At 34.6% G+C, this 23,530-nt stretch overlaps 1 protein-coding gene across 1 annotated transcript in view; it reads right to left on the bottom strand.

The window, feature by feature from the left end:
- Positions 1-23,530, bottom strand: part of LOC128870409 (dr1-associated corepressor homolog) — a gene marked incomplete at its 5' end in the record, with an annotated part of 185,850 nt that overhangs the window by 59,781 nt on the left and 102,539 nt on the right. Inside the window, 2 exons of the mRNA XM_054113023.1 lie at positions 19,661-19,874; positions 19,961-20,046. Coding sequence (XP_053968998.1) covers positions 19,661-19,874; positions 19,961-20,046 — 300 coding nt within the window. The remainder of the gene's footprint in view (positions 1-19,660; positions 19,875-19,960; positions 20,047-23,530) is intronic.

Consider the following 23,530-nt stretch of genomic DNA (forward strand, 5'->3'; position numbering starts at 1 on the left):
ATTATCTAATTGTGAACATAATGCTATTGTAGATGTACCTGACTCGGAACAACTGTTAGGTGTAGAATTCAAATGAGTGGGAGAATTTTGTAAAAGGTCACTTGAATCATCAAGTGCTTGAAGTAACCGTTGTATTGTATTCACGTTGAACTCTTCTGCGTCATCAGACTCAAATCCGTCTTCTGAGCCATCATCGGGCATGCCCAACATCTGCTCAATATCATTTTCATTCAAATAGCGCGGCATTTTTCATGAAAACCTGAGAAAAGAAGGAACTAGTTCAACAAATGTACATAACACGCCACGGGCAGAGGGAATATTTTTCCCACCGAGTAAAAAGTCTTCTCACATCTAAATACGATAGTAACTTGTAAGGTACAGCAAACAACTTGTAGAATAAACATAAATACATAATAAAAAAACAGTTTTTTACCTCCTTTCAAATAAAAAATATGAAGATTCACGGAGTAACAAATTTTCTTTCAAAATTACCGCAATTTTTGACAGCTAGTGCCGCCAAGAAAAAATATGTCACACAAGCGTCATTTTTTTTTTTTATAATAATAAACCAGACCTTCTTAGTTGCCAGTGCAACAAATTAGGACTCCTTTGATAACTTACATAAAAAGATAAACAAAGTTTTTGTTGGTGGTAAATATATCGCCTCTGCCTTAAAAAGGGTTAACTATTATGTTGGGGAACATGAATAACATCAAAAGCAATTTAAATGTCTCGATGCACGTTGGAACCGGCAACAATCAGAAATTTATCAACGTCACCAAGTTATATCAAACATTGGGTCCCAATTTGAGCTCTGCATTGCCAGGATTTCATGCCTTCACGGGCTGAGATTTTAACTCAGCGTTCTACCGCAAGGGGAAAAAACCATTTAAAATTCTACGAAACTCACCAACAACCGTACATACAGGCACTAACTGACATTTCGAACATTCCAAATTGTGATCTTGATGAAGTCTTTGTAACACTGGAATGGTATGATTGCCGATTATATGCTATGACAGCAATTGAAGATATCAATGTTGCTGGTGTCGCAACATTCACGAAAGCATACGGTACGCATGAGGACTCGAACCCGCTAAATCTCGAATGAAAGATTGATGGCTCATTGTCCCCGCCCTGTAAAACGGAGCTACAACAACATTGTCTACGTGCGGCATACATCGCCCACCTTTGGAGCCATACTCATCTTCCCGTGCCAACCGAATTCTTACCTACCGAGTATGGATGGGAAGAAAGCAATGACAAATATTTCTTCAAATGGTTTATAGGCGATCAATTGCCACCGACCATCACTAGCATCTCTAATCTCGACACGAGCCCTTCTGGTATGAACATATATATTCTCTCAATTTTTTTTGACAAATATTGACCTACATGATTTCCTCGATTCATTTGTATTTTTACAGACGAAATCGAAACTGAAGAAGATGGTGTTTGACATAACAATCGATAACTCCGATAATGACAGTGACGAAAATAGCAATGCTGAGAATTAAAAAAAATGTTTATTCTCTTTCATATTTCAACTATATTTTATATTTCAATAATAAATTAAACCTTATATATAAAATAAAGTCATCTTTTTGTGTGTGTTCGCTAACCCTCCGTGTCTTTGCACCGAATTAAACCAAACTTACACACATTGTTAAAAAGGTATTGAAGATGGTTTTCGTATAGTTTGGATACCTATTGGTGGATAGGGTTCGAGATATAGGTCAAAACGTGGACCCGGGTAACCTTCTAATGTGTATGTACAATATGGGTATCAAATGAAAGCTGTTGGTGAATGCCTTAGTACAGAGTATTTTTCATGCCGCTCCGTGACTGGGGTCTCGAGATAAAGGTCAAAACGTGGGCCCGGGTAACCTTTGGTTGTGTGTATACAATATGGGTATCAAATGAAAGCTGTTGATAAGTTCTTTAATACGGGGTAATTTTCATACCTATTTATGACTAGGGTCTCGAAATATATGCCAAAACGTGGACCCGCCGTGTCTTTGCGCCGAATTAAACCAAACTTACACACATTGTTAAGTAGGTATTGAAGATGGTTTCCGTATAGTTTGGATACCTATTGGTAGATAGGGTCTCGAGATAGAGACCAAAACGTGGACCCTAGAATGTGTTTGTACAATATGGATATCAAATGGAAGCTGTTGGTGAATGCTTTAGTACAGAGTATTTTTCATGCCTCTCCGTGACTGTGGTCTCGAGATATAGGTCAAAACGTGGACCCGAGTAACCTTTGGTTGTGTATGTACAATATGGGTATCAAATGAAAGCTGTTGATAAGTGCTTTAATACGGGGTAATTTTCATACCTATTGATGACTAGGGTCTCGAAATATATGCCAAAACGTGGACCCGACGTGTCTTTGCACCGAATTAAACCAAACTTACACTCATTGTTAAGTAAGTATTGAAAATGGGCTTCGTAAAGTTTGGTTGTAATTCGGAACACTGGCGAAGCGTACAGCGTTCTTTTGAACCAGCCATAATGTCGTTTACTTTTTTAACGCTTGGGGCGGAACCGAACTGTCAAATTGACAGTGTGAGTTACAATGTGTTAATATTTCTTTCTGATTTGGATTCCATAAGGAGAAGACGTACATAAGTGCAAAGTGTAAAAATTTTTTGTGATTTTTTTTGGAGTGGATTTTGAAACAGTGAATAATTTCTTACAAAATTTGAGAATTTAATGTGAAATCCGAATGTTCAAATGAAATTATGCGTTCGTGGAGAAAAAAAATTTTTCGTTTTTTTTTTTTTTAAATATAAATGGATAATGGTTAAAAAAGCTCCAATGCTTAATAAAACATATAAATTGAAACGAAAAATTCATGGATGATCAGTAAAAAAGACGATTGTTTCTTAGTTATTCATTTGCGTTGACTTGAAATTTAAAAACAATCTTCTTTTTTCCTGATTTTCAATTTATATTTGGCAACTCTGTCGAATAAAGACTGTTTCTGTGCAGTGTGAATCAAATATATTTAAATATTCGAAGTTTTCTGTCGAAACAAAACTTATAAGCAAGGAAATTCAAAACACCTATTGGAAGGGAAAGCTGGAAGCTGAAGTGCAGTAAAGTGGCCAGTGAAATACAACCAAAAGTGCTGAAATACAAATCTTCCTAAGTGGGACTCCTACCAGAGAATGTTAATGCAATGAGAAGGTGCAAATGTTACTGTAAGCTTTTTTTAGTACAATTGAGATTTGAAAGATTTGTAATAAGGTCATTTAGCACACCGAGTTTATAGACACCTCACTGACTTTTGCCCACACAAAAATTAGAAACACCACACATTTTTCACCTCAAGACACAACACATTTCTCACCTCGACATTAAACCAATTAAATTTTTACTATAATATTTTCGTATTTTTGAAATAATAAGCGAATACGTAAAATTTATTACATAATTTTTTTTTTCAATTACATTAAACAAAAAACGATTTAAAAAAAAAAATTTATAAAAAAAAGTTTGCGCCGGGAATTGAACTCGAGTCTAACATGTGGCGAGGAAAAATAGGCGGTGCGTTTATTTCTTCGACTGCTTATTTTTTGACCGTTTTGTTACTTTTGAAATGATAAGCGGATTCATAAAATGTATTACAAATTTTTTTACGATTACATTAAAAAAAAAAAAATTTAAAATGGGGAGGATAAATACGCAGAGCGTTTATTTCTGCGCCTGTGAACAAAAGGTTTTGTGCATGCGCGCGACGCGAATAAATTTTAATAAAGTTCTGAAAGTAATTCATGAAGTTTTTCATTACACACATATGTACATAAATGAACGTATACTTTATATGTAAATAAATGATGGTATATGAAATATACATAAGTACATAATATGTATGTACATGTCAATAGGAGGTATTTGCATTCAGAAAAAAAGAACGGTTTAAGATAAATCAACACTTATTTTATATTGTATGTCAATTTATAGTTTATGTATTCGACAGCATTTACATACATATGTATGTCTGTACATTTGTATATGAAAAACAATAATGCGCAAGCGCAAGAACATCATATCACATATGCAAGTATGCCCAAATAACCTTGACTTATGTATGTACACATGTCATACCACATCACATTCTTACAAGAAATCAAATACACATGCGCACTAGTGAACGAGTTTCTTCCTAACAAGTGCAAAAACAATTCTGCTCTAATATATGTATGCATATATACCGACTTTATGTCCTAGCATATATACATACATACATATATACCTACTTGCCTTCTTAACTTCCTACAAAATAATTGCATTCATATGTTACTACATCCATGCACGTTCATACATTCATGCATATATGCGCGAGCACAGCGCTCCCTTCTTGCTTCCGTGTACTTTTGTCATTCACCAGTCGATATTCCTAATATTGTACTTACAAAAACACAATACTTTGATAGACGCAAAAGCAACAGCAAGCACAACGCGATGGCCGCTTTGCCACCACACATTCTAAAATGTTCTAGAACACAACAAAAACACATACCTCACATGCGCATGTCGCCCAAAGCTAAAATCTAAGCCTAGCGACTACAAAAACAAAATACATTCGTAGACGCAGTCGCAGCGGCCATGATTCTATCAGCGACGGCGCTGAACAATTTAGATCAAAAACAAAAAGTTCATTCATAAGTTAGAGCTCATATTTCAATTTCATTCATAAACGAGCCGCCCATATGCCAATTTTCGCGACCATTCGAAAATAGTCAATATTGGAATATTTCGCGTCGAATTGAAATTATTTGCCAATATTTTGTAAGTCTTGAATTTTTGTGATGTCGAGTGGCCGCGGCTCCGTATATATGTATGCACGCTTCTATGTATGTAAATATGTGTTCCAACTGCTCGACAGCCGCAGCTGCTGTGAGTCAAGTGTTCGCAAAAGCTACAGTAATAGGCACAAAAAAACGACAAGTAGTATATGGAAAAGTTCTGGCCAGGACATTTTGATACTAGGGAAAATTTCTATACCATTATTTTTAGTTCTCGCGTGGTATATAAATATAAAGTTAACATATTCCTTTACGTATGTGGTTCTCCGATTGATAAAAAGTACACAAAAGCATATGCATATTAGCAGCAAAGAAATACACTTATTGTAAAATAAGAGTGCGGTTTTTTTGTAGGCTACTGTGCAGACATTCAGCCTTCCCATGAAGCACAAAGTGCCAAACATTTAATATTGAAGAAATCACTGAAGCTTCTGCGAGTTGTGTTGATGTGCAGTATTGTTCATAACAAAAGAGACCGATGTCTCAAAATTTGTAACCAAAATTTTTCAATCAATATGTACTTTTTATTTCAAAGCTGTAACACTTAACACTCGACATTAATATAAGTATTCATATACCAAATAATAAATTACACTTCATAAAAAAGGTCTAAAAAGGTATCTAAGTATATTATGGGGCAGTTTTGTTTTCGCTTCATAATTCATAATTTTGGGCACAATGCTGTGCCTTTGAATGCGCGCGGATTTCTTTTTAGCGAATCGTGTGTGAACAACCGCATATGTATTGTAGATATACCGTATTTTCCTGAAGGGTAAGGAGTAGGCGGCCACAGCGAATGGTTGTTGTTCTTTACATGCCCTGTGTCAAGTGTGCGCAGAAGCTTGTGTTCTGGGTTTGTTAGAATGGTGGTAGTTTGTACATATATTTGTATACATATGCGTGTATGCGCGTTTGGCTTTCTGGATGCATCCATGGATATTAGAATATTTTCTCATCAATATGTGTATGTAAGTAGTTCAGATTTGACTGAAGAGATTAAATATAGGAATGCATATTCATATGATTGACTTTATGGCTGTTTTACATATAAATCAATTCAAATGAATAATGTTATATAGAAAATAAATTTCTAAATAACTGGTATTAGAAAAACCTGAATACACTATTTTAAATCAATTTCAATTAAACCAAATATAAAAAATGAAATAAAAATATCGAACAAAAAACTGTGCACAGGATTTGAACCTGAGTCAAATATGAGACGATGTTCTGCATACACGACACGTCTTTCACGATTGCGCTAATCTACAATTATTAATGATCTTTTCTAAATCACTCATTTATTCGATTCGCAGTTTTATATGCACATATTCGGCGTTAGTTGAAAGTTTGTATGCGTAATTATATGAATATGCATGTGTGTATGCGCGTTTGGCTTTCTGGACGGATATTAGAATGATATTTTCTCATCAATATAATTTGGATTTGATGAAATAGATTATAGATATATGTACATATTTTCTGTTTTGATTGATTTATATAAAAGTCAGGTCATATCCAGTATGAACTATTTTATACCGAAAAGAAATTTCGATTTATAAAATAAAAAAAAACAGTATTTTAAAGAAATTTTAATTAAAATAAACTCAAAAATTTTACCAAACTTTCCTGCTTTGAATTGTAAAAAAAAAATGTGCAAGAAAAAAAATATGACTTCAGGACTTGAACCTGAATTATAAACGTGCCAAAAAACAAAACGAATAATTCCGCCGACTTTAGCTTCTGCACCACAAACTAACTGCCGCGCGGCCTTCTTAATCGCAAATTTATTCGCTTCGATTTCCTTAGTAGTGTGTCGAAAAATCTTATGAACTTCCTCAGTAGTCTGGTAAACGCAGAAAATATCTGAATTCTTGTCCTAGCGTGGTAAGTAAATATGGAAACCCTCCACTCGCGTGGTAAATATCTGCAATTCCCCACTCGTGAAGATAGTTGAATTTGAAATGACCTTATTATGAATCTACAAATTAGAACTCGAAAAAAGCTCGTTTAACATTTGCTCCTTCTCATTGCATTAACATTCTCTGCTCCTACTCAGCTGTCAACGACGATTGGACTTTGACCCGAGCAGGTGTTGCTGTATTTGCAGAAATTTATATTTTAGTACTAAAAAGCTCCTTGTGGTTCTAAAACATAATAAATAGCAGTTGTATTAAATAGCTCCTAAAAGTAGGCAACAATTTCTGGTAAAGAGAAATTAATATAAATTGTCTGGTACAATATATTTATATTACAATACTTCATAACATACTCTTAACGTATTTGCAATTATCATACTACATATATAAGCGTTGAGTTTATGTTGAAAAACCCCTAAAATCATCCTTTAAATTTATATATATGTATTTATTGCTTAATTCATACTAACAAAGTTGATCCGGATGTATTTGAAGATATCTCGCGATTTACGATTACAACAAACACCATACTTAGATTAAACTTATTTTGCTTCTAAGTAAATCGCATAAACTAAACTCTGCGTTATTATGGGAGACGATCGTGCACCTCCACCGGGAGGTGGCGGAAATCAAGCAAAGCCAATTGCAACTAAAAATAACCAGTATGAAACAATAATAAATCAGTTATCAGAGAAATTAAAAAATTTGGAAAAGCTATGCGCCGATCTTAAAAAAGAAGTAGTACACCTTAAATCAGAAAATGGCCAATTAAAATCCAATGTTGGAAAAAATGCACTTCAAATAGAAAATGCAAATGATAAAATATATGAAACCGATGAAGAAGAGCTAACCCGTGAAACGGAATGGATACTCAAAAAGAGATCCAGCAAAAAGAGGAAAGCCGATTCTTCCCCCGAACTATTGGTTTCTTCACCAATTATTCAAAATCCTCAAGAAACCAAGGAAGTAAAAAAAAAGGTCCATCGACCTCCACCTATAATGGTCTCGGTAGAGTGTAATTACCAACAGCTTTTTAACATAGCGAAAGTTGAGGCAAGCGAAGAGTTTCAAATTAAACTGCTTAGCAACAAATATTACAAAGTATCTACCAAGGACCCAAATGATTATAGGAAAATTACGAAAGCACTGAAAAACAAAAATATTGCATGGTACACTTATGAAGATAAGCAGTCAAGACCAATTAAGGTCATAGCCAAAAATTTACACCACTCATGTGACCCCAAGGATATAATTTCCGACTTGAATAAACAGGGATTAAAAATAACCAACGCGATAAACAAATTAAAATGGAAAACTAAGCAACCGCTTGATATGTTCCTTCTTACATTTGAAACTTCGGAAGACATAAATAAAATTTATAATATAAAAACCATACTGCATTCAGTAGTCAATATTGAACCAGTTAGACAACCAACGTTTATACCTCAATGTAAGTCCTGTCAATCCTTTGGACATACCCATAACTACTGCGGAAAGCAACCTAGATGTGTTAAGTGCGCAGGCAAGCACCAAACTTCTCTCTGCACAAAACCGGAGGAACATCAACCGAAATGTTGCAATTGTGGAGAAGCCCATCCGGCTAGTTACAGAGGTTGCATTGTAGCAAAAGAGCTACAAAAGATACGTGACAAGCAAACTAACAAAAATAAAGCTACTACCGGAACTTTACACCCAAACAAAGAAGTAGCTGAAGCCGTTAATAAAGATGGGCTACCTGAAACAGAAAATAAACAGCAAACTCTGCTATCATCAGATACGGCACCAAAGGTGCTTACATTTGCAGAAGCATTGAAGGCTAACAAAATTGAGGAAGATAACATTTTGAAACTGATCCTAGAGAAACTAACAAAACAACATGAATTCAATTTGGTACTCGAAAAAAGACTGCAAAACGTCGAAAAATATCTGCAAAATAAGTTATAATGCCAAACTTCCTGAAAGTAATGCTCTGGAACGCAAACGGGCTTTTAAAGCATCAAAAAGAGCTGGAATTTATTTTAGATTCTCAAAAAGTGGATGTATGTTTGATTGCAGAGACACACTTCACAAAGGAGTCGTCAATAAAAATTAAAAATTACAATGTTTATCACACTATCCACCCTAGCAACCGTGCAAGAGGAGGGAGTGCAATTATCATCAAAAGAAACTTGAAACATCACGAAGACCAAAAAATATTCACGGAAGAATTCCAGGTAACAACTGTTACGATATACGCCAAAACTGAAATATCAATTTCCGCGGTATATAGCCCTCCACGACATGCAATCAAATGCGCCCAATACATTGAACTGATAAACAGCCACAAGAATAGATTTATAATGGGTGGCGACTTCAATGCCAAGCATACTCACTGGGGATCGCGACTCACAACAACCAAAGGAAGAGAACTTTACGATGCACTTAAGAAGACAGGATGCATTGCTATATCGACGAGCAGTCCAACGTACTGGCCAACAGATCCACATAAAACACCGGACTTAATTGATTTTTTCATCGCTAAAAAAGTATCAACCGCTTATGTTAACATTGAGAATGGCATGGATATGTCATCAGATCACTCTCCTATTTATCTAACACTGCACGAAAATGTAACGACAATACAACATCCATTTAAACTGACTAACCACCTTACAGATTGGGATTACTTTAAACACATTTTGGAAGGCCCAGATGACCACCTGCCGATAATCAGCACAAAGGATAAACTCGATGACGAAGTACTTCGATTGACAAATAACATCCAACGCGCAGCTTGGCAGAGTACACCAACTATAAGGAAAACCATTTCAGGTCACAAGTATACCAAAGAAATAAAGGAAATGGTATTGAAGAAACGGAAAATACGAAGAAGATGGCATCAAACAAGATCACCTCTTGACAAAGCTCAGCTAAATAAAATAACCAAAACACTTAGCGACGAAATTAAAGCGTACAAAAACAGTTCATTCACAAAATACCTGCAAGAATTAACAAATGAACGGAAGACAAATTATTCACTGTGGAAATGTACTAAAAAATTAAAACAACCGTTATCTCAGAACGCACCCATCAAGATACATGGCATTAAGTGGGCCAAAACAAATAAACAAAAAGCAGATACATTCGCAAACTACCTCGAGGAGACGTTCACACCGTATGGATCGGTAATGGCTGATGATATGGATCACGACGGCGATAGCAATGCTATAAATGAGATCCCTCCGGTTTCACAAGACGAAATATTAGAAGAAATTTCATATCTAAAGATAAAAAAATCGCCAGGCTACGACCTCATTACTGCTGAAATATTGAAACAGCTCCCGAACAATATTATTGCTGTATTGACGAATATCGTCAACACCACATTTAAGCTAAAATATTTTTCAATATATTGGAAAACAGCGGAAGTCGTTATGTTCAATAAGCCAGGTAAAGATACTCACGCTGTAACATCATACAGGCCTATCTCCCTTCTTCCAATACTATCGAAAATGGTGGAAAAATTGTTAATCAAAAGGATCAACATAATAATAGAAAACAAAAAAATTATACCGACGCACCAATTTGGATTCCGCACGAAGCATTCGACTATCGATCAAGTACATAGGATAGTGCGAATAATAGAAAATGCTTTTGAAGAAAGAAAAACCTGCTCTGCGGTATTCCTTGATATATCCAAGGCGTTCGACAAAGTATGCCACTATGGACTACAGAAGAAAATAAATGCGTTGCTACCCAAGCAGTACTCCACCATCCTACATTCGTATTTATCCGACCGTTACTTCAGAGTAAAACAAGAAGATTCATATTCATGTCTCAAACCAATCAAAGCAGGGGTTCCCCAGGGAAGCGTACTTGGCCCTTTATTGTATTTGCTCTTTACATGCGATCTGCCATGCAATTCAAACTGCGTAACAGCTACTTTTGCCGACGATACAGCTATTCTTTCGATAGGAAACACGGAAAACACATCGACATCACAATTACAATTAGCCATAAATGAAATATATGACTGGACCAATAAATGGCATATTAAATTAAATGAAAGCAAGTCTGTGCATATAAATTTCACCCAAAACAAAATCAAATATGTTCCAATATATTTAAATGGTAGACAGGTTCCATACTCAAATACTGCAAAGTATCTGGGCATGACTCTAGACGCCAAGCTAAGATGGAAAGCCCATGTAAAGAAAAAGAAAGAAGAAATAGAATTAAAATACAGAAATATGTATTGGCTTATGGGAAAGGAATCAGCACTATCCACCAATAATAAAATGATTGTATACAAACAAATTCTGAAGCCTGTATGGTCCTACGGCGCACAGTTATGGGGATGCTCCAGCCAAAGTAACATTCAATCTATACAAAGGCTCCAAAACAAAATTATTAAATGTGCAGTCGGTGCTCCGTGGTATATCCGTAGCTCCGATCTTGAACGCGACCTAAATATTGACTCGGTGGTAGACACGATAAAAAAGATAGCAAAAGCCCATGATGAAAGGTTAAAAAACCACGTCAATACGGAGGCCACTATTCTCGCTAATCCAGCTAATTGGAGAAGAAGACTGAAACGCAGAAAGCCCAAAGACTTAATGTACTAACCACACCTTAGCGTGAACTGTTGTATATACCTTATTTTCTAAATTCTAAACAAATTGCTCGTTAGTTAATAAAATTTTTTCTTTGTAACTAGTCGCAATGTAAAATAATAAAAAAAAAAAAAAAAAAAAAAAAAAAAAAAATTTATATTTTACATTTACTCAAAAACAAATAGAAAAACAAAAAATATTGTTTATGCCAAAGCGGTTGAATAAAGAATAAAGAAATAAATAATATGAGAACCATATATTTTCTGTTCTAAACCATATCTATTCTATTTTAGTGTGCCCAGCGGGCCGGGTTTGCTAGTATCTTATATTTTAATAATAAATTTTGAAAAAATAAATAATTGGCGCGTACACTTCTATTAGGTGTTTGGCTGAGCTCCTCCTCCTATTTGTGGTGTGCGTCTTGATGTTGTTCCACAAATGGAGGGACCTACAGTTTCAAGCCGACTCCGAACGGCAGATATTTTTATGAGGAGCTTTTACATGGCAGAAATACACTCGAAGGTTTGCCATTGCCTGTCGAGGGGCGACCGCTATTAGAAAAATGTTTTTATTAATTTTGCTTTCACCGAGATTCGAACCAACGTTTTCTCTGTGAATTCCGAATGGTAATCATGCACTAACCCATTCGGCTACGGCGGCCGCCAATAATAAATTTAGAATGTTATATTTTAATAATAAACTAGTATGTAACCCCCGAAAATCGGGTGGGATTTTTTCCCACGGAAAGTAAACAGCATATGTGACACTTTTAATGAAGTCCCACCCTTAAAAATGTTTGCCCCTGGGCCTTATTTATTGTTATGGCGAAGGCTATTATAATGGGAAATTGGCGGCGCTTCAACGTAAAAGGAAGTGTGGTTTCGCTCGGCTGCAAATTTATACGAAGCAATAGAAATCGCCTTCCCTGAGCCTCTCCGCATAACACTTCCGTGTGCAAACAATTCGGATGCATTTGTTTTATGATAAGTCGTGTGCCATTCACCAATCCTTCTGCTGGGCTTAAATTGCGAATCAACATTATCACTGTTCCAATTTTCAATTGAAGCTTATGCGGCGGAGTTCCGCTAAAATTGAGGGAGTGTAAAAATTCCACAGGGAATCTTACCTGATCTTGTGAATCTTGTGAAACAATCGTATCAGCGCTGAGATATGTGCGCTCTTGACCAGGTAGCATATCGACTATACTCGAGTTTATGATGGCACATTGATAATTTTTTGGACATGATATGGCTCGGTCTTTTAAATTATCGATTTCTATTATTCCATTATTTGGTTGGAAAACCCAGTCAATGAGGTTTCCGTTTTTTAAAAGGGTTCTTGACTACGCATGTTGATTGTGAGCTTAAATGATTTAAACAATTTCCACAAAGAGCAACGCTTTAAACAATTACCAACTATGCCAGTTCGCGTACTTCTCGGTACCACAGGCAAAACTTGCCTAAAGTCTCCACCCACAATAATAATTTTCCCACCAAAAGGCGTCTCATTTTGGTGAATATCGCGCAAAAGACGATCTAAACGCAACAGAGCTCGGCTAGCTTTAGTGTTTGGTTTTACCAAAGAAACTGACGATTCAGTCAACGGTATGGGAAATTTAAAAACGCTGTGAGCAGTTCGCCCGCCTGGCAACAAAATTGAAGCTATACCTGTGCAAGCTACGGTAATCACTGTTTCTCCAATATCACGAAAATAGTGAGTAAGAGTTTTATATAGAAATGTTTTTCCAGAGCCACCAGGTCCATCAATAAAAACAGCTTTAACAGATATGCCCTCAAATGACGTTTCAAGCATTTATTACTTACCTGCTCTATTCCTCCACTTAAAGTAGGAACTCTTCTACGAACTCTTCTTGGTCGTCCTCTAGGCATATTTTAAAATTAAATATGGATGTACTTTTTTCTTAAAATAAATTCTATTTTTCGTCTGTCCAAAACTCTTTCTAATTTGCATTGTTACCGTTATTTTAAGTGGATTGACAAATTTCAAGTCAATTGTCAATTCATACCAATTATTGCCATCACAACAAAATTTTGAAAAAAATTCGCAGCACCCGTTGGGACTATGTTCATGAATACATATTTATTAGTAAAGAGAACAAAACAAAACAATTATTGAGAATCCAAATGCATGATGCAAAGAATAATGAGATGGCGCCCATCGTGGTCCCGTTACTTTGCGCTCAGCGAATTTGACAACTAGTTACGTGATTTTAGCTCCAGTATGGCCAGATTACCATTTTCGTAACTTGATTTAGCATTTTTTTTTTGTTATTTTTATTATTTTTTGTCTCGGAGTTTTAGTTCATTCCACATGACATTTTTCTAGCCTATTCTAATTAAAAGTAATGTTTATAATTTTGTAAAATATACATTTTTTAATAATTATTTAAGATGCTTTCCATTTCAATTCAACCGGGCTATTCGGGTCATGTTCTTCGATTTCGATGTAACTTAAATATGTTGCTCTCTGGTCGAAATAATGAGACACGTATTTTTTTGTTCGCCCGAAAAAATTTTTTTTCAAGAGTTATCGGCAATTTTGTTTTTCGCCTCAAACTCGATTTTTTTAATTATATAAGAAAAAATTTTTTTTAAATGCCCATAACTTAGTCAAAAATGAACCGATTTTAATAATTCTGGGTTCAAAATGATCGTAATTACTTGCACAAGCGACTTCATGTAGAAACAATTGCAAAAAAGTAGTTGAAAATTTTTTATTTAGCAAAAAAGAAAAAAAATTGAAATTTTTTCAAAATTCAGTATTTCAAAAAGTGTATTTTTTTTTTTTTTATAACTTTTTCCAAATCAAAAAAACATCTCAAACTTTAATTGAGCTGCATGCCTAGTAGCTAAAATGAGTTGTTTTTGAGTAATGAATTTTTGAGTAAACACCCTGTTTCGCACTTTTTGTTTTTTGCAAAATAAAAAATTTTCAACTAATATACTTTTTTGCAACTATTTCTAAATGAAGTCGCTCGTGTAAGTAATTACGATTATTTTGAACCCAGAATCATTCAAATCGGCTTATTTTTGACTAAGTTATGAGCAATTAAAAAAAATTTTCTTATATAGATTCTTTCCATTTCAATTCAAAAGGGCTATTCGGGACATGTTCTTCGATTTCGATGTAACTCAAATATGTTGCTCTCTGGTCAAAATAATGAGACACGTATTTTTTTGTTCGCCCGAAAAAAATTTTTTTCAAGAGTTATCGGCAATTTTGTTTTTCGCCTCAAACTCGATTTTTTTTAATTATATAAGAAAAAATTTTTTTTAAATGCCCATAACTTAGTCAAAAATGAACCGATTTTAATAATTTTGGGTTCAAAATGATCGTCATTACTTACACGAGTGATTTCATGTAGAAATAGTTGCAAAAAAGTAGTTGAAAATTTTTTATTTTGCAAAAAACAAAAAGTGCGAAACAGGGTGTTTACTCAAAAATTCATTACTCAAAAACAACTCATTTTAGCTACTAGGCATGCAGCTCAATTAAAGTTTGAGATGTTTTTTTGATTTGGAAAAAGTTATAAAAAAAAAAAAAATACACTTTTTGAAATATTGAATTTTGAAAAAATTTCAATTTTTTTTCTTTTTTGCTAAATAAAAAATTTTCAACTACTTTTTTGCAATTGTTTCTACATGAAGTCGCTTGTGCAAGTAATTACGATCATTTTGAACCCAGAATTATTAAAATCGGTTCATTTTTGACTAAGTTATGGGCATTTAAAAAAAATTTTTTCTTATATAATTAAAAAAATCGAGTTTGAGGCGAAAAACAAAATTGCCGATAACTCTTGAAAAAAAATTTTTTCGGGCGAACAAAAAAATACGTGTCTCATTATTTCGACCAGAGAGCAACATATTTAAGTTACATCGAAATCGAAGAACATGACCCGAATAGCCCGGTTGAATTGAAATGGAAAGCATCTTAAATAATTCACTCAGTTTTATCTAGCTTTACTTTTTTTTAACATCTGGTGGCATAGCCCGCGATTGCCGGTGTTGTTGGTGTTCTTCTGCTTTCGGCAGTCAAATCTCTCTCTCGCTACTGCAGAGTTGCCTAGCTTTGGATATAAAAACGCACTAAATGCCGATTTAAAGAAAATAAAACAAGAAATTTTTATTGTGTTACTTAAAGAACTTTGTATGCGTGACAAATTGTCCGTAGAATGTGGGTTTTTTTTTAAATAAATGTGTTAAGCTTATGTACAATTTAATTTATGAGTTTTTTTTGTTAAGCGAGACTTTTTTTAAGGGAACGACTTTTTTGCTATATTTACTAGATAAGGTACTCTTTTTGTAAAAATGTCAGTATGGTTTCTTTAGTATTTTCTGGTATTTTGTTGCTTATTTTTACTATGAATACACCTCTTGATGCTCTATGTCTCACTAAGGATTGATGACCGGAAGAAACGATTACACCTCTATGGTTTTAATTCGCATTCAATAAATTCAAAGGCTTTTTAAAATGTGTAAAAAGGTTTTCAATCTTAAGAAGAGTTGAGAGCGGGGCATTTAATATTTTTGCATAGCCTTAAATGGAGCCAAAAATTAAATTTGCACTTTCAAATTATCAAATTTTATAGGAGTAAAAAAAATTTCATTAGGACTAATCTTCTCAGAGTGGCCTTTTTTAAACTTCTTTTGTATAATAATACAGTTTTTTTTTTAACCTAAAGTTTCGCTAGCCTTAAATTAAAAACAAAAAGAAACAAACACCAAACTTAAAAATTGTCGCATTTTCGGTAAAAAAAAGCACTAAATTTATTGCGAAGAGCAAATGGTTGGCAATACTGCACAACTCAGCAAACGTGACGTCACGTACGCTCTGATGGGCGCAATCTTGTTTCTATCATTCTTGATTCAAATGTATATAATGCTGTGCTCATTAGAAAGAGAGCTAAACAAAGCAAACGTACTCATATACATATATGCGTATATTTGTGTGTCATCCCGCTTTGCATAGACATCGCTGTTATCAATATGAAAATTTTGATAACTTTACACGCAAATATTTCATGAACAAATTAACCAATTTAAATTTTTATAATTTTCCGGAAATATGCTCATCAAAACCTTTCTTTTGATATATATTTCATATCTGTACATATTGTAGTTTAGTCAGAATAAGCGCCATGTTTTAAAAAAAGTACTATAGATTAACTTAAATATAATGAAATGAACCGAATATTCTATATTAATATGAAGCATGATATAATTTTGTCACTTTACTTAAACATATCTCTGGTAAATTGATAAAAGACCGCTTGAAATTTTCAAATATTATAGTATTAATACACAAAAATGGAAAAATAATCGTCAGCTGATTGTCCGTTGGAGGAAAAGACGTCAGTCGAAGCATTGAAAGTTCCGCGCGCCGCCGAGATGTATGAACGCAATACATTCTTGCTTCAGCTGACGGTCTTTCCACCGCTATAAACGCAGCTGACCATCATTATTATATTTTCATATGTGTCCAAAATTATGTAAAAAAATTTTAATCGGCATAAAGTAGTTTTACTTTTCAATTTATTTTATAGGGTTTTTCAGTAAGAGCGCTTCAACTTTTGAACTTTTTTGAATAAAACACAAGCGGTTTGACTTTTTTAACTAATTTTTTTTTTATTATCGAGTTTGAACATATACATTTAAGTATGAAATTCGATTTCTTTTGCGTGACCACCGCGTGCACGTTTTACGAAGTCCAATCGTTGAACCCAATTTTCGACCACTCTTTTGCATAAATCGGCCGAAATTCCAGCAATTTCGCGTTCAATATTGGCTCTGAGCTCACAAATCGTCGCCGGCTTTTTACTGTAGACCAATGACTTCACATAACCCCAAAACGGGACGGCTTGTTAAATGGACCGTAAAATGGCCGTAATGCTCTTAAAGTAGCAGCAACAGATCGATTATTTTCATAAAAAATTTGCACGATTTGCAATCGTTGCTCAAGTGTGTAGCGTTCCATGATGAAATGTATACTAATGAAGTTTACAAATGACAAGCGAAAAATAAAAAATATTGCGTCGTTCGCCCTCCCTATCGGAAAAAAGTTGAAGCGCACCTATTGAATAACCCTAAACAAGTGCGCCTGTTCAGCTGACGTATTTCCCCCCCTCTACGGTGCAGCTGACTATTTTTTTATTTTTCTAAATGTCAACAATACTAAAAAAAAATTTCAGCCGGTATTAAATATATATATACAAATATATTTATATATATTATATAATTGGCGCGTACACCCTTTTTGGGTGTTTGGCCGAGCTCCTCCTCCTATTTGTGGAGTGCGTCTTTATGTTGTTCCACAAATGGAGGGACCTATAGTTTCAAGCCGAGTCCGAACGGCAGATATTTTTATGAGGAGCTTTTTCATGGCAGAAATACACTCGGAGGTTTGCCATTGCCTGCCGAGGAGCGACCGCTATTAGAAAAATGTTTTTCTTAATTTTGGTGTTTCACCGAGATTCGAACCAACGTTTTCTCTGTGAATTCCGAATGGTAGTCACGCACCAACCCATTCGGCTACGGCGGCCGTCGGTATTAAATGAGTTGTCAAACATTTTTTTTCGACACGTTTCGCAGCATCCCACGCACGTACCCACCGCTACTGGACTAGCTGACGGTTGGTTTCGTCATCCATTGGATGGCGTCTGCCTTCAGTATTAAAATCAGTGGGCATGAAATGATGAGAATAATTAACATTATTCAACATTATTTTTAAGTTATTTCAACAAAAATTAAAATTTTTCCAAGTTTATTTTGTAAATGATTTCGGAATGTACTGTTTGGCAACACTGCGTGGTGAGAGAGCAATCCTGAGGGGAACTTTCAAAAACCCTGCGATAAAATCTACGATACTACGATGCGGAAGGGAAGTAATTTTTCATTTACATGGCGTTCTCATTAGTTTGATCGTAACAGCTGACAGGAGACTGCGTGTTCGTCGGTGATTGTTTGCAGCATTAAACATTTAAACGAATATCCCTATGTCCAAGTTGTCAGTAAGAAGAATATATATTTTATTGAAGATAATTTTATAAAGCTTCAGATAAATGTTTAATAGATATACTTATATAAATGGAAATAATAAATGATAATAATAGTAATACTTATAGAAATAATAATATTAAAAATAAAAATAAACCTATAAAAATAATAATCTTTTCATACCCATCACGATAAACATTTATTGATCTAACCGCAAAATTAAACGGGACCCCAATATGGAAATAAATATGTCCATGGATACATGAATAAGTATAAATATATAAGTATGTATATGTATTGTGTACTCGTATGTGCACAAAGTTTAATCGAATCGAAGTAGTAAAATGTGCACAAATGAATATAATATGAATAATATAATAACGGGGTTTCCAATAGGGCATTCGTTCATCACAAATCCTTAGACAGATCAACAACGTTTGAAAATTGTATAAATATTATAATAATTCGCCAAACTTGCCACGAGTGGAGCATTGAAACACAATAGGCATGTTTGAAACCGAGCTTATTGGTGTCATAATTAGTTATTCGCTAATTTCGTTAGTGTATGTGTTAGGTAAAAAAAAATTACCGGCATAAGTTACGGAAGAACACATTTCGCCAATAAAAAACTCGGTTTAAAATACCATGTAATACTATAAACATATTTCGTGTTTTTAACGAAATAAGGCCACAAGTTTTAGAATATAATAAATTAACTAATAGATTTCATCGGAGGTGCTGCTTTAAGTGGGGCTCTGGTGTGCAAGAGGCATACATCACTATTAATGTCATGGAAGCAATCATATACCATCATTAGAGTTACATAGAGTATATGTATATATTAATGCTTATGTATATATAGTACTAAAATGATATTGCGTAAAATTGTTGTTCGTGCATTTAGAGGTGCATAGCGAATGAGAAAAAAATCTTACCTGTATAATAGGGTGACATGTTTGATTCATGTGAGTTTGCAATTGCTTTCATGTCTGACATATTTATAGGTACTAAAGGCGTTAACGAATTACTACCTGAAGATGATTTGAAATCAAACATGACGAAATTATAAGAAAGAAAAAAATAAATGAGGGATGCTAGGCAGTTTCCTGATGACGATTTTGTATAAACATAATAAAATTATTGTATATGAATAAATTGTGCAGGGCAAGTATTCAAAAATTCTATACATATAACATGTACAACGGCCACATTGGTGCTCGATGAGTAAATATGATATATATATTATATTTTAGTATGCTTGCGTACCTCAAACTGAAAGTCCCAGCTTGCACAACTTATGTTTTCTTTTTTGTACTCACCAATGGATGCACCTATGGACGGTGTATATAGAGAATTTTGGGTTTGTGATATTGAGGTGATACTATCGTAAATCATTGCATCACTTCCAGGAGCTCCTGTTGCAGGGAAATTATTGTGAGTATCATAGAAGGCGGTGCTACTGTTCGTTGTCAAGCTACCTAATTCGGAGAGAAGTTTATGCTCGTCTTTGATACCCCACTTGCCAGACCAAATCTGTTGTAAAGAATCACACATAATGAATTGAAAAAAGAAAAAAATCTTAATCGCAATAGTTTTTAGGTGCGCCATTAATCACTTGCATTTGGGTATATTTGATCACCACTGTATGCTATTCTCTGTCTTTTTATGTCGTCCTCCGTAGGTGTATTAACATCGCGGTTTTCGTCTGCAATTACAAATAATATATATTTTTATGTGACTGAGTGAAAATTGATAGTTTTTGTTATTCACACGAGCTTGTTTAAAATTGTTTTAATAAATCTTGTATTAATTACAAGCTAATACCTTCCACTAGTTGGTCTAAGTCCTCGAATTTCCCGTAACCCAAAAACCCATAGAAATCTTGTTCATTTTAACCACACAAAACACCAAACCACCCACGCACTACTTTTATGCTAACTTGCTTTCAGAGTATTAATGAAAAAAAAAACGTTGGACTGAAAATTTATTTATTTTTCAACAATAAAATTGTTAAATGAGCAAAAAGAAACATAGCGCTAGCAACGGAGGCCTTCAGCTGGCTGGTGAAAAGTTGCTGGTTTATATACATCGTAGAAGATTGGAATTCTTCAGAAATTTATAGATTTTGGAAATGTTGGAATCAGAAGTATTAATTAGTAGTGATAGTGTATCGTGACCCTCAAAATGCTGATGTCTGTGTCTATCTAGTCAAGGGCCAAAGGCTAATAACTAAACGCCGTAAATTGACTGGAGCATTACAAAATTGTTCAGTGGGATTAAGATTAATCCTGGAGTAGCGATAGGTATAGTGAACCCTACTTGTTGTTGTTTTAACAGCATAGGTAGCCCTGTCTGTGTAGGCATATCATCGGTCGTCTTCGTCTAGCTCATCTAAGGGTAGGCCCTGGAAACATGCTGTTTCGACAGGTTGGGTCCAGAGGGAGAGGGGGGTTAGATGAGTCGGTTTGAGAGGGCATGTGAAGAGGTGGTTAGTGTCGTGCGGGGTACCTTCACATGCCGGACATGTATTTGGTATGTCGGGGTCGATTCTGGATATGTAAGAGTTTAACCTGCTACAGTATCCAGAACGTAATTGTGTCAGTGTTACACGAGTCTCACGGGGAAGCTGGAGCTCTTCATCTCGTTGAATGTCGTTTATTGACTGTCTAAATACTGTCCGTTTATTGACTGTCTAAATACTGAACCCTACTAGTTTGGTTTGCCTCTGTTGTTCTATGAGTTGATAAACATCACTTTTACATATGAGATTGATGTGATAGAAGATTGTTGATGCATGAATGTCCTGGCACCCATAAGATTCTGCTTTTATGGGGGTGAGAAATTAAGATATTTTTTATGGCTCCAATAATGTATAAAATTGAAGTAGTAGTCCGACCGATATAAGCTCTCCATTTTCTTTCACGACAACAAAGGAAGTGTTTGTATTTCATTTTGGAACCGTCGGTGAAAATTAGCTGCCAATTAGAGCTTTTAAGGTGAGATGAAATTTCCAAGAAACGCGCGTTATACTTTGCCGATTTCCTATTCGATTTTGGCAGGTAACATAAGTCGTTCATAAAAGATGATTTTTTCAGCACCTATGGCGGATGATGACCATGTTTCGTCGATAATATTTTAAGGGAAGTCCATTGTGTTTTGCAAACGAGGCCCAATAGCATTTTATATTGGAAGTTTTCACCTGAGTGTAGTGCGATTGCGATATATTTCGTTTATTTAAAATACGAAATTTATTAAATTTCATCAAACTCTTTTATTTTGTCGCGAAAATTGCACCGGTAATTCTAAACAAACATCAGCTGTCTTGCCCTGTCAAATAGCAGGTGCGCCATATTGCTCGGCTGGTAAGATAAATACATAATTCTAGCTATGTTAATGACCACTAGATGTCGCTAAACACACCTCCTCCCGGGGGAGGACAGTATACAGGGTCCGGCACTGGAAGTGTAACCAATTAAAAAGGTCATACATTTAGTTTGGAAAATTACAAAATTAGGAATCAATTTACTTTTGCTCGATATAACCACATTTTACCTTGACTATGGCCTTGAGACAGTTGTAGAGTACTTTCACTTCACTTTCAAACTTCTTTCGAATTCTTTAAATATATTTTTAATAGGTAAATGAACTCAAACTTAAATTATTTAAACCATTTCAATGTCAATGCCATTGTTGTCAAATAAACACTTTAATTTCAATCATAAAATTCTTTTTCCTTTTTTTTTTGAAACACAAAACATAAGTAAACACATGGCACACACCAAATACATTTTTTCTGTCATATGATACCTCACTCCAAAGCAAAACCATAGCTTACTGTCAAGTAAGTCTGCCTAAGCAAAATTTTATTGTATAGTATTTTTTTGAATTTATAATTTTGTTATTGATTTTTACTTGCAACAATGTTTAGTTGTAATTATATATTTGATTGATGAGAAGACAAAAAGAATGTATAAATTAAAGCCATTCTATCAGAAGGCGGGCAATTCAGTCTTAGCCTGGTAGTTGGAAGGCAGTCATTTGCCCTAACTAAATAAAAAAAAAATCTTTTATTTAAAAGGAACCTTTAGTCGGCAGGTTTGCTCTAAAGCTCTTCCCCGATAATAAAGACTTTTCATGGCGATCCTACGGACGATCCTTAAATTCTGAAATACCTTTTTTGAATTTATTTGAAAAAGTCAATTTTCAACCAATACTTTTAATTTTTACAAATATGTGGAAGGTTCAAAGAAGCTTTTATACATCAGTACAAAAATAGACTTGAGCATAACAAAGATACCCATCGTGTGGCTATCCCCAAGGAAAATCTGAAACTTAAAACCCGAGGAGGATATAAAAAACTCCTTAGAGTGGAAAAAGCTGAACTTCATGACATAATAAAAAATAGTTTAAAAAAACTAAAAAACACGCTTTTATTGCTAATCGAACTAAAAAGTATAAAATAAATTTTAATGACAAAGGGACCTATAATGAAGTAATAGCAAATCGACCGATCAGTCATAGTCAACTACCTCAGAACAGAATTATAACAAAAATTAAGCTACAAATAGAGTAATTCAAATTAGAGTTAAAAATTACATTTTCGGAATGGCAGATTTAAATAAAGTTGTGGATTTATTTACCGAAGAGGATGAACACATTAATACACAAAATTCAGATAACTCCAACGATATGAGCGTGTTTGAAGACATGGGAATTCAGATCGATGAGGACAATGTGATTGTTGTTTCAGACGAAAATTCAATGAACAACGAGTCAAAGACGGAAATTGTTCATCACGAAACGAAAACACAATCCGAAGTTCTCAATCGAGAACTGGAGCGTGAATACCATTATGATTGTAATGAACTAAACACATTTGTAACATCAAATATAACGAAATTGAATGACCAACAGCAACATGTTTATGATACAATCATGAATAATGTTAGCCATGGAACTGGTGGATTGTTTTTCTTGGATGCTCCTGGGGGAACAGGAAACACCTTTTTGATTTCATTGATATTAGCAACAATTCGATCAGATAATAACGTTGCATTGGCACTCGCTTCTTCCGGAATTGCGGCTACATTACTGGAAGGCGGTCGCACAGCACGTTCTGCATTAAAGTTGCCTTTGAATATGCAGGTAAATGAAACACCAACATGTAATATTTCGAAAACATCTGGAAT

This window comes from Anastrepha ludens, chromosome X, assembly GCF_028408465.1.
Source record: "Anastrepha ludens isolate Willacy chromosome X, idAnaLude1.1, whole genome shotgun sequence".
NCBI lineage: Eukaryota > Metazoa > Arthropoda > Insecta > Diptera > Tephritidae > Anastrepha > Anastrepha ludens.